The following is a 14,342-nucleotide window of genomic DNA, read 5'->3' as shown; positions in this document are numbered from 1 at the left end:
GTATATAACTGCCTGAAATGATTAACTTGTGATCAAAGGGAGAGTCAACTCGGGCAAAGGTTGGGGAGGGAACACTTGGAAAAAAAAAGACTTAAATTTCAACTAGTACTTTGTATTTTGCTTTTGCTGTAGTATTCTTTGTATTGCTCTTAATCTACTGGAAAATACTAGTGCTTTTAAAAAGCAGCTTTATTTCAGTGTGTCAGAGGATCAAGGGATGTGTCTAAACATTACACTTCTGTCCTCATCTCCCCTTGCAATGATGAATATCGAATTGTATGGAGCAGGAAAGTCTGTGTTCCTCGGGAACTTAGTGGTAGTTTGGTCTCTAGCTCAAGATTCAGGCTTCCAATGGCTACATTGTGCTACAGACTTAGTAAATATTTTCTAATAAAAAAACAGCAAGCTTTTGAGAGCACCCTTCAGATTCTGCTGACTAGTTAATGTTCTCCAGGTTTTAGTTACAAGTAGGTTGACTTTCTTAAAGCAATCACATTGTTCTTAGGAACAGATGATCTGTAGATATTGATGTGCTCATGGGGTAATTCTTATAAATAGTTAGCCAATTTATTCTTCACACCTTTACCCCCACCCCCTCCCGAAAACCACACTAAAACCTAACCAAACAAAACCCCAAACAAACCATTTATGACACTTAAACTCATATATCCTTCCTTTTTGTATCCCCTCTCACCATGATCTCAATTCTCTGTTTCCAAAGCTCTTTGCTTGTTCCTATAGTGATGTTTTTCTGCAGTTTGCTCTATTTGGTGGATTCATTTCTAACCTGTGATTATGCGCTGTCTTTGTCAATGCAAGTGGAAGAGACATTGTTGAAGGAGAGAGTAGAAAAAAAATAATAAAACTGTTTGTGGTATTTGCTGGGAAAGCTAGTTAAATAGGCTGAGATAAATATTTGTTGTTGTTCAACAAGGTGGAACTAAAAATTAAGTATTTTAACAAAATATTCAGCCACAGCTATTACGGTAAATTGTGATTGGCTAACAAAAAGCTTGAATGTCTCATAGGTAATCTGAAATAGTAAGGAGTTGCTGTTTGGTATTTTCTAGGTTTTAGAGCAAGTGATGCAGTAGGACATGTAGCTGTTTTTCTGTTTTCAGGCCCAAAGTTTGTCTCGGCTTCTACATAACACCTATATCCCTCCTCTCTACAGCTGTGTTTTGTTTTATATGAGGACTTAATCATCAATCCTCATTTTTGTTCTGTTACTTGAATTCCAATTGTCATAGAACAGGATGTAGATGAGCATGCAGGTTAGAATTTCTGAAGACGGGATGATCTGTCCTTGGCATCCTGTAACTTGGATTTTTGTTTACTGTGGATCAACAGAAAAAATATGTAGATTCTAAATGTATTTATAACTGCCTTAGAATTAATTCAGTTTTGCAGTAATGGCATTGTGGGGTTAAATGTTATTCCCTATTTTTCAATTAATCAATTTTAATGGTTTCTTCAATTTCTGTAAAAAGTTGAGAAGACGACAGTATCAGAAGATGATCTTCCATCTGATGATGTTATCATAGTTTACGAGTTAACACCTACCCCTGAACAGAGAGCTCTTGCTGGCTTTCTCAAGCTACCTTCAACGTTCTTCTGTTACAAGAATAAGCCTGGATACATGAGTGACGAGGACGATGGTAAGGACTGCTAAACTTCATCTTTGTGTAGCCTTTTTTTGTAGCCTCACTGAAAGCACTGTGTGCAGTTTTGGACACCTCAATAGAAAGACAGGCATCAGACTATTAAGAGTATGTCCAGGGAGAGCCATCAAGATGGTGAAAGGCCTTGAGGACCAGAGTTAAGAGGAATGGCTGAGGCCCCTTGGGTTTGTTCAGCTTGGAGAGGAGAAGGCTGAGGGTTGACCTCATCACAGTCTTAGATCTTCCTCAAGATGTGCAGAGAAAGTGCTGATCTTCTCTTTTTGATAACCAGCAATAGAACACGAAGAAGTGGAATGAAGCTGCCTCAGGGGAAGTTCAGGTTGGACATTAGGAAAAGGTTCTTCACAGAGACGTCACAGGAACAGGCTCTCCTGTTCAAGGAGTATCTGGATGATGCTCTTAGTCATTTGACTTAGTTTTAGGTAGTCCTGCCAGAGGCAGACAGCTGGACTCTTATCCTTATGGGTCCCTTCCAGCTTGAGGTACTCCGGTTCTATGAACAATGTCAGAACCATTAGACACTCTGCAGACTTTTGTTTGGACCAATGCTGTTATCTTCCTTATGGCTGAAAATGTACATTCAGGTCTTCAATACAGAACAGTGCCCAGGAATGACTAAAGGGAATTTGTAGTGGTAACTTATGGGTCATATTACCAATGCATCTGGTTAGATAACACTTATATAGTTAAGCATAGTCTCATTTGAGCAAGAGGCTTACTTCTGTAACTTATTTTAGAGACAAATACAAGGCAATCTTTATCAAAAAGGAACATGCTTAGGTTCCTTAAATGGTAATCTAATGGCTCATTTTTCCTCTAAAGTAAATTCCTTATGCTAAAACTGGCCATATTTTATGCCAGATCTTACTGCATGAAACTAAATTACTGATTTGTTCATTAGCAAATATGTTAAATGGAAGTTCTGATGCATTGTACTCAACAGAAAATGAGAGAAGACAAGCCCCTCCCCCAAATATCTGAGCTTGCTAGGTTTTATATTAAAAAAAAAAAATCTTCAGCCTTCCTTCCCAATTGTGTTCAGTGGTACTATTAATAAAATTACTCAAGAAAAGTGGTTTTTTGTAAACAAAACCTGTGACATGAATCTGTAATGATCTAGGCTGAGAAAAATATCAACAGCCCACAGAAGCATGTGTATGCAAAATAGTTAAGTGAAAGCTTACCTGCTGTTCTGTGGGACTCTTAAGCAAAAATGATGCATGTTTGCTAGGCTTGTGAGTTGGAACAGCTTAGCAGACTTCTCTGTACTAAAACTTATTTCCTGTTTTTAAGATGAGGACTATGAAACAGCTGTTAAGAACCTGAATGGAAGACTGTATCCCAGTGATTCAGAAGAGAGAAAGAAATCACAAGATGCTGTAAAAGGTTTGTTTTAAAACACAATACTCAAAATTCCTTATCTACTGAAACTTGAGCTCTAAATCTGAAGGACACATGGGCATTGAGTCTCTTTCTCTGGAGTTTTTCAAAACCTGCCTGGATGCATTCCTGTGTGACCTGATCAAGGTGGTCCTGCTTTAGCAGGGGAGTTAGACTAGATGATCTTTAGAGATCCCTTGCAACTCCTACCATTCTGTGATTGTGATAGTTTTTTAGAAACAGTGAGGCTGGGAGCAGAAAAGATGCATCCCAAAATGCAGCTTTAAGCTCAATACATTGAACTGCTAGTTAACAGTAAAGTCATACATGAATGCGAAATGTACTTTTCAAGTGAGCTCTAAACAAGAACATCAAAGTGTTTTCCTACTTGTAGCCCCCTCTGAATGTGAAGAATTCAGTTTGAAATTATAACTGTACAAGACAATTATATATATATGTGCTTGCTACTTCTGCAGATAGTAAATGTAAGTTAAGCTTAGGAGTTAATATTGTTAAAAATATATTTGGTCTTTCACTAGAAGGCTGAATCTGATGATTATGTTTGTCTGCTTTGGCTATGCCTCAGACTTGAGGGTTGCATAACCGAAGAACTGGGTAGAGGCTTCTAGAAGTGACGTTTGGGGTTTTTTGATGATATGCCAAAAGAAAAGAAAGAGGTAGTATATATCACGTCATCTGAAATATAAGCAGATGTTGAAGGTATTAGTAGTGACAGCTGCAAGATTGAACTCTTCATTGTTGTATGGAAGTTCCTTGTTATCAATAGAAAACCACATACAATGCATTTCCAGTTCTAGTTGCCCCAAGTGGAGTTAAGTCAATCTCAGCTTCCTGTTTTAAACAGTGGTACTATTCAAAAAAAGCCACTTTGTGTCTCACTTCCAAATTGCTCTGAATATCATGAGGTTATCTCACAACGTCATTGCCAAAAGGTACTTCAGTGTTGAGCTGCCTCCCCAGCTATTTTCCACTCATTTTTTTAATTTGCAGTAGGTGTCACAGGAAAAAGTGAAGTAACCACTGAAAGCAAATCTGCTACTACTTGTGAAGAGAAACCATCTCCTGAGGAGAAAGCTAAAGCAGAAACTCTGCAGGCTCCTTCTACGCCTGCCTGTGGTGTCAGCAGTGATACTGAGGATGACAGTCCAGAAGACTTTCAGACAGAAGTTAAAATTCAAGAAACAAAAGTAAGAACTAAATCTTTACTAACTTTTTTGTCATCAGACAGTTACTTCATAGGCGTGTGAGATTTTACAGAGTTTTCACCTTGGGAGAACTAAAACATCCAGTGAGGAAAAACTGACCTCTCTGTGGCTGTGCCTCAATTCTTTCCCAACACTGAAACAAGCTTAGATCCTTAAGTTCCTTGAGAAGAGAAAGAGAGTACACAGCTGTTCTCATAAAGCATTAGCTGCCTTGGCTAATAAAATCACTCCTCATGTATGTAAGGACTGATTTCAGGAAGTAACAGTATTTTTTTTGAAAGCCTACTACTTCAAAAGTACTTCAGTTTCCAGTCAAGTTAATGTCCTTGTGTGTCAGTGTAATGAAAAACTTCAGAAAGCTTACAACAGCTTTTCTCGGTGTGTGTGTTTTTTGTTGTGGTTTTGGTTTTTAGTTCTAAAATGACTGTTCCTAGTCTTCTGGAGCTGGTTTGGGTATTAGGCTCTTCTGTATGATTTGCTTCTTATTACTTTACTTTTTTATTTAGTCTCAGGAGAATAAGGTTACGAGCTCTACTGACTTAGCCTGTACTGGTAAGGAAGAGGTACCTACTCCATCAGCCAGTGAGGTGACAGTATTTGTCCAGTCAGCCACCAGCAACAAAGAACCAAATTCCACCACAGAAACTGTGAGCACATCACAGGCTTCATCAAGAGCTGATGACAAACCTGTAGACTTGTCAACTAAAAAATGTGATTCAGACTGTTCAGAGTCAACGCAAGGTAAGGTCAGGGGTATGTTCTAGTTCTTGTTTGTAGGATCCTAAGTATACTTTTTTTATAGTTTATCTAATATAGTTACCTTAGAATAGTAACACCAGTCCTGAATTAGAAATATGAGTACTAATCTAGTGAAAATGTGACTGGGGATTAAAGTAATTACTTCAAATTCTGGGATGTTCACCAGCACTAACAAATTAGTGCTAGTGTCTGTTGTGTAATTTATATATGATGTACTTGTCTCATTAATTTATTGTTAAATATTGCATAAATACTTACTAGAGCTCTGTGGATCTGCACAGAAATAGTATATTGAGACTCTCTCACGGACTCTTGAGCCTTTTTCTAAATCATAATAAATGGCATTACTTCAAGTATCATATAAACTTTATGGTATTTTTTACCCTCCAATAAATTTAGAGACTTCCCCAGTTTATTACTGTGACTACATAGCAGTAAACGTATTTTCTTTAAGAAAGGCAGAGAAAAACCTTTTACTTTCTCCTCTTATTTGTCAGAAAACAGAATCATGTCATTTGGTTTCGGCAGTACTGGAGGCTTGTCATTTGCAGATCTGGCGTCCAAAAGCTCTGGAGACTTTGCTTTTGGCTCAAAGGGTGAGTTAAACTAATCTTGAGACACTCAGCAAGGCTTGTGCACCAAACTTCTGCTGATGAATCAGTTTACAACAGGTTTTTTCATGGTTTTGTCAGGAGGAAAAAAAACACACGTAGTTTAAAATGGAACTCTCTTATTTGTAGATAAAAACTTCAAATGGGCGAATACAGGCGCAGCTGTGTTTGGAGAGACAGCCTGTAAAGCAGATGAAGATGAAGGTGGTAGTGATGATGAGGTGGTACATAGTGATGATATCCACTTTGAGCCAATTGTGTCCTTACCAGAGGTAAGGTGACTTCTGGAATATAAACCAGTTGTTAAGATTGTGTGTTAACACAGCAAGCTTTGAAAAAATGCTTTGCTTAACTGCCTCTGCTTCCTGTGATGTGTGCTTTGTTCTCTTTGCACTGCCGAGGTAGAAACACCTGCTGTAGAAACATCCTAGCGCAGCTTAGCCCTGGAGAAGTATCTGCTACATTAGTTAAAGTCTTTGTTTTTTTCATTATACCTTGACTGAGCTTTCATCAGTGTGCAAACTTGAACACAACTTGTATAAGCTAAAACTGATTCATTATAGCATAGAAGAAAACTGAAGAGGGACTGAATACCTATTAGTGCTAATCCAACTCATCTATGGGTTTGTAGGAATGATTTGTAGATTCAGTTTTGTGAAGGCCATGCTAGCTTAAAATTTCTACTCTAAACAAGGCAAGAGATGTACAGAATCACTAAGCAATGAGGATGTGGTACAGTTAGCCTTACCTGAAGGCTAAGGGAAATAACTTTGTTTGAAAATAAATTGTTTTTTCAAGAGGTTGAACCTTCAATTTGGAAGGTAGCTTTACAAGTTACTGAGTGAGGCTTCTCGCTGTTGTTCATGTCTTCACTTCGGTATTTAGCCATAGAAATGTTTAAATACTAGGCACACTGATGCTAGTTGTATCATCCGTCTTTCCTAGAAATAATTATAGATAAGGGTAATTATTGAGCAAGACAAACATAGCACAAATAAACAGTATGCAGCATCCTCTCACTTGAGCAGCAAATCTGATGCAGTTTGTAGCATGCCTTCAACCATGTTCTTCAAATTTGCTATGCCTTTTCTCATCTGTGTCATACTCTGACTTCTGAATCTCTGATTTATGAACTCAGAAGTGAGGCTGCTCTTCTTCAGTCTCATGTCTCCCTCCACAAATAGTTCTGTCATATATTTCTCCAGTTCTCTCAAGCGTTCTTATCTTTGGAATATGTGTGAACTAAAGGAGGTTAGAGGCCAGTAATACACTGTCCTGGCTTTAGGATGGACCAAGAGCAACTACTTTCTCACTCCTCCCCCTCCTGGCAGGAGAGGGAAGAGAAAAGTAACCGAGGGCCTTTGGAAATCCCTTGAGGACATGGAGGGCTCAATTGCTACTTTATGGTCCTGGGCAAAACAGACAAGACTACTCAATCTGGGGAAGAAAACAGAGTAATCCAACAACAACCAAACTAATAACAAACAGGAAACAACAGAGTGACATGATGACCAGCCCTTTAAGACCACCTTCTCCCCCACCCCTCTCTTCTTCCTGGGATCAAGTTGGTGTCTTTACCTCCTCCCTGCTGAACAGCTCAGCAGGGCAGGGAACAGGAATTTCAGTTAGTCCTTTCCCAGTGGCTCCTGCTGTTTGTCTCTTCTGTGGGCAGACGGGCTTTTTGCCAGTCCTCCCTGCTGCAGCACAGGGTCCCTCATAGGCTGGGCAGCCTTGCCTGAGCTGCTCCAACATGCATTCATTTCAAGGGGTGCAGCTCCTCTCTGCCTTCTGTGTGGGTCTCTGGGGCCTCGAGCACGGCCTGCGCCATGGCTGCCTCCTCATACAGTCTCCTGCCTGTCTGAGTGTACTCATATGGAGCTGCTGGTGGCTCTCAGTCCTGCCATTGCCCTCCATGGGTTGCAGGGGCACAGCTGTGTTCTCACCATGAACTTGGTGGGGGGGATCCCCGGTCCAGTGCTTCTCCTTCCTTTCTCCCTCTCTGACTGTGGAGTCCACATGATCACCTCCATCTTGTACCAGTCCTCCACCTTCTCTTCTACTGCTGATTTCCCTTCTTAAATAGTGATGGCAGAGGCACCAGATTGGCCCGGCTGAGCTGGAGGTGGGTCCACCTGAGAGCCAGAGGATGTTTAGGAACAGCTTATAGGGGTAGCACTGCAACTCCTTCTTGCTGTTACCAAGTGAAAATCGGTTCCATACAAACCCATCACACATGCATACATAAAGTGAGGAGGAGATATGGCTGTCAGCCCTCAGCTGATGTTTATTCTGATCGAATGCAAGGATCAATTTCTTTAACAATGTTCATAAGGTAATGCCTGGAATGATGTAGTACTGTATTTTCACTTCTCAGTGGTACATCGTTCAGCAAACTTTCCTGGGAAACTTGCCTTAACTCCTGACAGAGGGGTTTTTTTTTTTAAGAAAAAACACACAAAAAACCCCAGCAAAAAAACAACAAATACCAAAGTCCCTCTGCAGCATGGCAATGTAGTATTGCAGTGCAAGAGTTAATCTCAAATAGTGGAATTTCTTGGGCTCTTAAATTGTGAAAATGCCAGACATTTTAGTCTTTTTGGTGTGTGATGAGTATGGTGTTGGAGAAGGGAACATATTGAATAATTTTCCCTTGTAATATGTCAGAATCATCATAAGCGTATGGGATACTGTTTGCTACCATCGGTGACAGCAGCTCTCTGAGAAATCACAAGTACTCTACTCTGCTGCTTTTTAGGTGGAGGTAAAATCTGGAGAAGAAGATGAAGAAATTCTCTTCAAAGAGAGGGCAAAACTTTACAGATGGGACAGGGATGCTACTCAGTGGAAGGAACGTGGTGTTGGAGAAATAAAAATCCTCTTCCATACACAGAAGAAATACTATAGAGTCCTAATGCGAAGAGACCAAGTTCTTAAAGTCTGTGCAAACCACGTCATCACCAAAGAAATGAATTTAGTGCCCTCTGATACATCAAATAATGCTTTAATTTGGACAGCCACAGATTATGCAGGTGAGTTGTTTTTCAGGTGGCTTTCGCTTTTTCTAGGTGGTCTGTAGTTCATGTGGCTTTGTTTTTGCCCTGAGATTATGTAAGATGAAAGCTAACTGTTCCTGACTATACTGAATAGAACTAAAACCTGTTCTTGGATTTATTTTCAGATGGTGAAGTAAAAGTAGAACAATTTGCAGTCAGATTTAAAAGCCAGGAGATGGCTAATTCTTTCAAGAGTAAGTTTGAAGAGTGCCAGCTAAGCTTGTCAGAACTACAGAAGGGACACTTATCTCTGGCGGCAGGACTGTCGAAGGACACCAACCCCGTTGTGTATTTTGAAGTTTCGGCCAATGATGAACCTTTAGGACACATAACTATGGAACTGTTTTCAAATATTGTTCCTCGAACTGCTGAGAATTTCAGGGCCCTGTGCACAGGAGAGAAAGGATTTGGATTCAAGAACTCCAGCTTTCACAGAATAGTCACTGGCTTTGTGTGTCAGGTAAGCATCACAGGAACACTCTCTGTGGAGAGAATGAGATGTCTTTAGTAACAATGGCACTTTAAAAAGTCACTTACAAAGAACAGTGTGTTCTTATTGGCAGCGTGAACCTAGTGTGGAAGACAGTCTCTTCTGCCCTTTCTGTACAGGGAGATGAGAAATGGTGCAAGCAGCACATGCTACCCTAAGCCAAAATGTTTTTTTACTGGTGTCTGCAGGCTGCCTGAGGCTTTAGTGTTGCTTGTTACCAGTGCCACTTGGTGTGGAATTAAAAATGGAGATAGAGATCTCCTCTTACAATGGGCAAAGGGGTCAGTTGCTGAAAAGTAGGTGTTCTGCAAACTACCTTCCAGCCTTCTCTCTGTACAGAGAAGAGCTGCTGTACGCTCACCTGCAAAGAGCACTTTCCAGACTTCTGTTCAACTTTGTATTTCAGGTGATGTGCACTTGAAAACTGATATTCCAAGTATTTTAGATGCTCAAGTTTCCACCTAAAATAGTTCTTTTGGATCTCGTTATCCTTAAAATACTCAAAATTTTCAGCAAGAGCATCAGCCTACAGTGCATCTGAACCCTCATGTAGACAGTGTTGGTTTTAAACATTTCATTTGGTAGCACTAGTGAGTTCTTGACAGATGCTGAAGGCTTAGGAGATTGGTCATAACTCAGATGTTTCTTTTCCTAAAGTTTTTATCAATAATTCAGCGAGTCTTACTGACTTGTCACAAGCAGAATTAACCAACTTCCTTACCACACTAATGTTCCTGTGTGTCACTATATTCCTGAAGACAAGGCACAACTTTCTAGCAACTCACAAGTAGACAGTAATATATGAATGGTGTGTCACCAGAATAAAATATTACCCAGTCTCTTCATGAAGGATGACCTGTGTCTGAAGTATGCCCTTGATGGCTCTTCTGTTAAAATTTTGTGCCTTTCTGATAAGGATTGAAGTGTTGCTCACTTAGGCTTTAAACTTGTTTCAAGCTATTTCACATTGTATAAGGAGCAGACTCTTTTTTTCTTAAAACAGTTAACTGCACCATGCTTACCCTGACAGAAAGTTTTTTACCACATGAAACTGGTATATTAGAAGTTTGCTCTGCTTTGCTTAAACTTTCTCTGAGTACAGTGAGTTGCTTTTCAATGACAATTAAGGCTTCAAAGATATCATAATCTATATTATCACCTTAAATGTGTACAGTCAAATAATTAGGAGCCAGAAGCTTCCTGCCTTGCAGAAAGTCAAAAGATGATGCTTGCTAGCAGTAGCTGCTCTCCTGAACATGCACTAATGTGAGGAAAGTTGCTGCCTGCATGGAAGCACAAAGTTACTTGTCACTGGTACCTTAACTCTTTTCCCATGATCAGTTGTGTGCCTGCAGGGACTAGGCAAGGACAGACCTTTAGTGAGGTAACACAAGTCCCAGGGATCGGGGTCAAGTGATGCAGGCAGTGGGAAAGACAGGCCTGCAGGAGGGGTCACCATGTGGAACTGGAAGAGAAAATGCTGTGTTCAGGGATAAAGAAGGGGAAAACTGCTACCATTGCTTCCATTGCCCATGAGCAAAGCTGCTGAAGCAGGGAAGCCTTATAGCTAAGTGAATGTGGTACTTGTGATGAAAACTGTGAATAAGGTTCTTCCTAAAAAGTCTTGACTGTTGAAAGGGAATAGAATTGTGCTGTTGGTTTATGTGTTGTGACTTGTAAATTAATGCTGTGCCTCATGTTTTTGTTTTTTAAGGGAGGTGATATAACCAACCATAATGGAACAGGTGGACAATCAATTTACGGAGCAGCATTTGAAGATGAGAATTTTGAAGTGAAACACACTGGTCCTGGATTGTTGTCCATGGCAAATAAGGGCAGGGATACCAATAGTTCTCAGTTCTTCATAACACTTAAAAAAGCAGAACACTTGGACTTCAAGCACGTAGTATTTGGATTTGTGAAAGATGGAATGGATGTTGTGAAGAAGATTGAATCCTTTGGTTCTCCTAAAGGGACAGTAAATGGAAAAATTGTCATTACAGACTGTGGACAAATATAGTTACTTCTTTGAGTATACAGATGTTCTAGCAGTATAAATCAGTACTTAGATGTTATTGACTAATTATTTCCACTTCTTAAAATGGACACTTCTGATGTATAAATGTAAAATTACAGCTTATAGTTGGGTTTTTTATGTGTTCCAATTGATTTTTTTTGCATGTTAAATAAAGTTCAGACACTGGCATATTTCAGGTGTATTTGTGTTATCCTGACATATTTGTATTAAATGTCAAATTTTAAAAATTAAATCTTAGTCTTGTTAAAATAAATGTCTTTGCTTTGATTTGCTTCAAAAATTGAAACTTTTGCAGAATTTGCCTTCCTGCTTTGTGTATTCAAATCAGGATGCAAATTTCTGAAAAGCGTAGGTGCTAATTGCAGTTCCATACGCTGAAAGCCTTTGAAACTTAATGCTTATTCTGTGATGTAGTGAGCAAGCTGAGGCAGCTGCCAGGCACATGCTGGTGCTTTGTGCTGTCTGAAGTCTCTGAAGAGCACTTTGATATTTGAAAGCTGGTGTTCTTAAGTTTTGATTGATACACCAACCTTTTTCTGTGTGTGTGTACATACACTTATAAATGACTTAAGTTTACTGAAAAACATTACTTAACAGGGGCACGTTGCCAGAAATGTAAATGTCATCTGTGTGTTTATTAGTTCTGTTTTACTGCAAAACTGGAGTGCTGCAGCTTGCATATGTCAGGGTCGTTTGCCTTTTAAAACTTTGCCAGCGGCGCGGCAGTGAATAAGCAGGAGTAAGTGTAGGCAGGGGTGTGAAACTCTACTCTTATTGTGCTCTATCAGGGTTTTTTTCCCTAGCAATAGGATTTGGAAGCAGCTCTAAGGTATGTTTTGGGTGTGTTGTTCGGTGTGGTTTGCTTTGGTTTATTTCAAAGACAGGTCTGAGTACTTCTGCCCTGCAGCTCCTCCACCAGCCTTGGAATGCTGCGGGTGGCTGTACGAAGCTTGGGCCCTGGCGGGAGGCCCGTTCCGCTGGAAGAGCTGTCACCCGGGGCAGGTCCCAGTCCCGGTGTGCCTGTCCCGCGGAGCCCCCGCAAGAATCAGCGACGGCGCGGGCGCCAGGCCAGGGCTGACCGCGACCCTGCTCCTCCCGCCAGGGCGGAGCGCAGCGCCTGGGTCTCGCCCGGCCCCCAGTGGCCGCCGGCAGCCCGTGCGCCTGCGCGCCGCCGCCTCCCGCGCCTGCGCCCGCTGCCTGCCGTGGTGGCGGTTTATTCGAGCGGCGGCGCGGAGCGCCATGGCGGGCCCGGGCCCGGGCCTCGGCTGCTTCGAGCGCCGACTGCAACGGCCATGCCTGCGGGGGCCGGCTGGGGTGAGACGCCTGGGCCGGGGAGGGCACGCCGGGGCAGGGAGAGGGAAGGAGGAAAGTCATTCCTCCTCACCTAGTCACTGAGGTATTTGGGGGGGTTTATCTCAGCTCCCCTCCCGAGGAGTTCATTGTAAACGATGGGGTATTAGATACGTGTCCAGGGCGACAGACAAAAACGAGATTTAAACAGGCCAGTAGGAGGGTGCATGTAAAGTGCATTCTTTCTAGCCCTAGCTCTGTCCCTCTGCTCTGATTGCACTGCAGTGGAAGTGCTGAAGAGTCTTCCTTGTCTGAACTTGAAATTTCCCGGGAAATTGCAATTCCAGCTTTTAGGAATTTCCAAAACAGACCCTGAGCAGCTTGGCACTTAGTTTTTGCCTGAAATCCTCTGGTGCTTGCCAGTTGGGTAAAATATGTGAATCCTCTTGGAAGTGGTATGCTAGGCACATGTGAAATAGATAATAACTAATTTCTTTTACACCATCTTTTGCCACAGCAATTGCTAGCTTTGTTTGGAATGTGTTAGGAGTGTTTGTGATTGTTTTTAATAAAACCTAGTAATTATCTCTTTTATATGAGGAAAGGCTGTGGGAACTGGGGCTGTTTAGTCTGGAGGAGACTGAGGGGGTATCTCATTGATATTTACAAGTATCTAAATGGTGGGTGCCAGGAAGTTGGGGCATCACTTTTTTCTGTTGTATCTAATGACAGGACAAGGGGTAATGGGATGAAGCTGGAACACAAAAAGTTCCATTTAAGAAAAAACTCTTTCACTGTGAGGGTGAGGGAGCCCTGGCACAGGCTGCCCAAAGGGGTTGTGGAGTCTCCTTCCTTGGAGATCTTCAAGACCCACCTGCTCGTGTTCCCATGCAACCTGATCTAGGTGGACCTGCTTCTGCAGAGGGGTTGGACTAGATGATCTCTAAAGGTTCCTTCCAACCTTACCATTCAATGATTCTATGATCTCTGTTTTCAAGGAGCAGGGAATTGCTCATTATCTGGTCAGCTAGAGGAGACTCACACCTGTAGTTCATAAGAGACTGACACAGTGACCAGACGGCAAATTATTATGGGTATTGCTGGGGTAAAGCAATGCTCTTTTGCACCAGGGAGTGCCAGGTTCATTGCACTGATACAAGTGAAGGAACTGGATTGTCGTGTCTCTGTTACTTGTGCTGTCATAAGCATATATAGGTCCACACAGTGGATTAGGAAACTGATCTGACTAAAAATCCATCAGCAAAGACACTTTGTAGAAGGAATAGTCACTGGCTAGGTGCTTACCTTTATTTTTTCTGAAGTCTTTCACTGAGGTGAATTTTTGCAGGTGTATTCTGTGGGTCAAATGCTTCAAGTGTGTCCAAGGGGAAAGCACACCCTAGGTGTTCAAACTCATGCTGCAAGGCAAATAATATGTTTTTACAATACCCATGAGCAGCCAAAGATATGGAGAGACTGAAAGCTGGATTTGAGCTAAACACAGTTGAGTTGCAAGATCAAGTTGGTCCAGGGAATCATCAAACAAGTATGGAAACCAGCCCATTTTTTTTTGAGGAAAAAGGTGTGACTTGCCATTTTAGGATCAGGAATCTAAATATGAGGTGAAGATTTGACTTCTTTACCAGCTGAATTCTGTATGTATCTAATCTTAGTTCCTCCAGAATGATTTACAACTCAGCATTTTGTGGTGGTCTAGATGGTCTGGTTTTCTTGGAAATTGTTCTGTTTTGAGTTACAAAACTTCTTGAAGGAAAAATAATTACCAAAATTATCTTTAAAAAAATATCCTGAG

At 41.2% G+C, this 14,342-nt stretch overlaps 1 protein-coding gene across 2 annotated transcripts in view; it reads left to right on the top strand.

Moving 5' to 3' along the window:
- RGPD4 (RANBP2 like and GRIP domain containing 4) overlaps positions 1-11,445 on the top strand; it is a 34,676-nt gene extending 23,231 nt beyond the window's left edge. Inside the window, exons 21-29 of one of the 2 annotated variants that reach the window (XM_061997252.1) lie at positions 1,491-1,658; positions 2,976-3,068; positions 4,077-4,270; positions 4,795-5,029; positions 5,545-5,643; positions 5,788-5,930; positions 8,414-8,687; positions 8,837-9,171; positions 10,916-11,445. In XM_061997252.1, the coding sequence (XP_061853236.1) occupies positions 1,491-1,658; positions 2,976-3,068; positions 4,077-4,270; positions 4,795-5,029; positions 5,545-5,643; positions 5,788-5,930; positions 8,414-8,687; positions 8,837-9,171; positions 10,916-11,221 (1,847 nt within the window). In that variant the 3' untranslated portion in view covers positions 11,222-11,445. Of the gene's footprint in view, positions 1-1,490; positions 1,659-2,975; positions 3,069-4,073; positions 4,271-4,794; positions 5,030-5,544; positions 5,644-5,787; positions 5,931-8,413; positions 8,688-8,836; positions 9,172-10,915 lie in introns of both variants that reach the window. The other variant, XM_061997241.1, reaches the window with a different exon arrangement.
- The last annotated feature ends 2,897 nt before the right edge of the window (positions 11,446-14,342 follow it).

This window comes from Colius striatus, chromosome 1, assembly GCF_028858725.1.
Source record: "Colius striatus isolate bColStr4 chromosome 1, bColStr4.1.hap1, whole genome shotgun sequence".
Taxonomy (NCBI): Eukaryota; Metazoa; Chordata; class Aves; order Coliiformes; family Coliidae; genus Colius; species Colius striatus.
This window is presented reverse-complemented; position numbering and strand designations above follow the sequence as displayed.